The 2,916-nt window shown below is 53.0% G+C and overlaps 1 protein-coding gene across 1 annotated transcript in view; it reads right to left on the minus strand.

Moving 5' to 3' along the window:
* Window positions 1–1,660: 1,660 nt before the first annotated feature.
* Window positions 1,661–2,916, minus strand: part of SLC37A3 (solute carrier family 37, member 3) — a 25,146-nt gene continuing 23,890 nt past the window's right edge. The window contains exon 14 of the mRNA XM_006887162.1: window positions 1,661–1,753. Coding sequence (XP_006887224.1) covers window positions 1,661–1,753 — 93 coding nt within the window. The remainder of the gene's footprint in view (window positions 1,754–2,916) is intronic.

The following is a 2,916-nucleotide window of genomic DNA, read 5'->3' on the forward strand; positions in this document are numbered from 1 at the left end:
CTTGATGACTCAAGGGTTCCCAACAAGAAGGGGAGGACCAAAATACACCTACTTGGGGTTCCTGTCACAGAGAACTGAGCCATTCCACTTACGATATCAGTCACAGCAGCACCAGAGAACTAGGCAGGGTCAGGGTGGTTTCTGAGGATTCAGGGGACACTCATTTTGTCCAGTTTACACTAGAGAAACAAGGACTTGGATAGGCCACTAAGATTCAGCATGTGGGTTATATGGGACGAGGGAAATGTCTCTGCCATGTGTCAGATGAAGGGCAGACATTAAAAATGCAGTCTGAGGGAGCTCTGCTGGCCTAGTAGCAAGACACTGTGCCACAATCCTGAAGGTGAGTGGTTTGAATCCACCAGATGCTCTGCTGGAGAAGGAGGGGAAATCTCCTGTGCCAGTCAGATCCAATTCAACGGTACAAAGAAAGAAAATAAAGAGGAAAAAAATAGGGGGGGGAAATGCAGTCTATCTATAAACAACTCTAGTTAAAATCAGGTATCCCACCCCCCACAATTTCACGGCAGGGTGGGGGCAGGAGTACGCACGGATGTGGCATAAGGGATCCCCATCCCAGGAGCCCCTCCAAGAGGTCAGGAAAGGCCACACTTGAAGGTCCGTGCTCAGCCCAGACAGAAATCACTGGAAGGACACGTGTTTACTACAAAAGTCAGTTTATTATTCCTTTTCGTGTTTTCTACTTTCCCTTTTTGTCAGTAATAAGTGATAACAGACTGGAAAATCTGCTTGGTAACATTTGTGTATCAAATCCATAAATACACATTCAGAGTGTAAAGATGCTGAAAACCAGTCCCCTGCCCACAGCCAATCAGTCCACTCAGGGGAGCTGTGTCTCGCTCGTCTGCACACCCACCCCGCACACAGCGCTGAAGACAGCCTCCCAAGTCTCTGAGAAGCAGACCTTTCAGGTCTTGTGACCCCTAATGTGACAGTGTCACACGGAGCACCCACTAGACAGGGACTTGGCCTCTTCTCCGGGTCCAGGTCTGCTGCGGAAACTCTCGAAGCTGTTGTACGGACCTCCATAAACAGGGTCCCGCAGCCACCAGCCCCCTAAGAAATGGGGCCAAGCACACAGGTCACGACACAGTTCTTTGTTATCAGGTAGCAGATCCAGGACGAGCCCTCTGGTGTGTCTCTGGAATAGTCACAATTACAGATGTGCTTCATGGCACTCGACAAGAAGGCTAGAGCCACAGTGAGCTCTGAGCAGGGGCAGCAACATGATTCCAAGGGATTTTGCTTCTCAAATTCCGACAGACAGGCAGAATGGTGCCCCCAGGACATGGACACTCTTCACACCAGATGGGCGGAGGCACGCTCTGTCTACAGCCAGCAGAGGCAACAGTCATGACCAAAGCCAGGTGTCATGACCCTCTGTCCATGGAGTCGTATGTGCCTCTGCCTCGCTGCCCCAGCTAGAGGCCAGAGAAGGCCTGTCATGTCCAGTACACATGTAAGGCTAAAGGGAGTCGTGGCTGCCCAGCCAAGAAAGTGGCCAGCAGGTCCACTGTACATTCATAGACGAGTACAACAATCATGGACAATAACTGTGTAGTGTAGATCACATGTCCCTCACGCAGTCAGCACCTGAGGCATGGCCCAGCGCGTCGCCCGCTCTGCTCTCCCCCGGCGGTCATTCGCTCAGCACGCGAGCCTGCCTCCTCTCCACAAGCCGGCCTATCTCCCTTATGACCAGCGGTGAGATAAACACGATCGTACAGCTTGTCTGTGGAGAGAAATGGGGTTAGCAACACCGTGGTGATAAGGGGTTAGTGGTCAAACGGCTTCCCTAGCCACTGACTGGCATTGCCATGTGGATGGCAGGACTATGTGAATACAGTGTTAGTCTATCCGTAAGGAGACTAGCTCGTCTCACCATTAAACCGAGCGGATGCAGCAGCAGAATAGAACCTTACTAAAAGAAAAGCAGCAAGAGAATGGAGTGTGTCCTTGAGGGCCAGAGTTTTTTTTTTCCAGTTCCCAAGGTGTTCTATTGGGCAGACTGGGATGGGGTAGGGGGCTGTGCCTAGAAGGCGCTGGGCTGCTGGTGGTGAACTGTGGCTTGTGCTGGTAATGCAGGACCTGCTAGGGCAGTGGGAACTTGATCTTGGAGTCCTGGAACTGTTTGACTGCGGGCTGGCGGCACTTGCTGGCTGCCATCTCTTCCACCTTCACGATCTGGACCGAGTGGGCACAGGCAGGGCCAGAGAGTCTGGGCCAGCCAGACTAGGGTCTAGGGGAGCAGCAGCTACAGAAGCCGCACAGAGAAGCAGAGACCTGACGGGACTCGGGACTGCTCCACCCCGGAATCAGAATCAGGAGCCTTTGCCCAAGTTTGCTGGGCAGCTTGTGGGAAGAGGGGAGCCATACCTGCCAGGACTGAGGGCTTGGTAACACAGGCCTGAAGCCGTGAGGCTCAAGGCTGAGGCACCAGCAAGCACATTTCAGAAGCTGTCCTGACTGAGTGACTGTGCAATTAACTGGATTATAACCTGCTGGACTTCCTCAGTATGGTTCTGTATGGTCTATGAGTTATCCCATAAGATTCTGGACCCAGTCAAGCAGATTAGCATTAGAGTGAGTACAAAGAGGAATGGGCACACAGGGCATGTGTCTGCCTCATGGGAATTCTGTGTTGCTTATTTTGTTGAATGGGACAGTTCCCCTTTGTAAAGATCATAAAGGTCAATTATGGCCGCCCCCATGGGCCCTTGTCCTTTTAACAAACACAGTATAGCCTCACCCTGTGTACTGCAGCCCCATCCTGTCCACTAGAGCCCACCCTGCCCTGCCCACTGCAGCCCGCCCTGCCCACTGCGGCCCCGTCCCATGAACTGCAGCCCGCCCTGCCCACTGCGGCCCCGTCCCATGAACTGCAGCCCGCCCTGC

The sequence above is a fragment of the Elephantulus edwardii genome, unplaced genomic scaffold (genome assembly GCF_000299155.1).
Source record: "Elephantulus edwardii isolate Elephantulus edwardi_28Jun2011 unplaced genomic scaffold, EleEdw1.0 scaffold00055, whole genome shotgun sequence".
NCBI classification, from domain to species: Eukaryota; Metazoa; Chordata; class Mammalia; order Macroscelidea; family Macroscelididae; genus Elephantulus; species Elephantulus edwardii.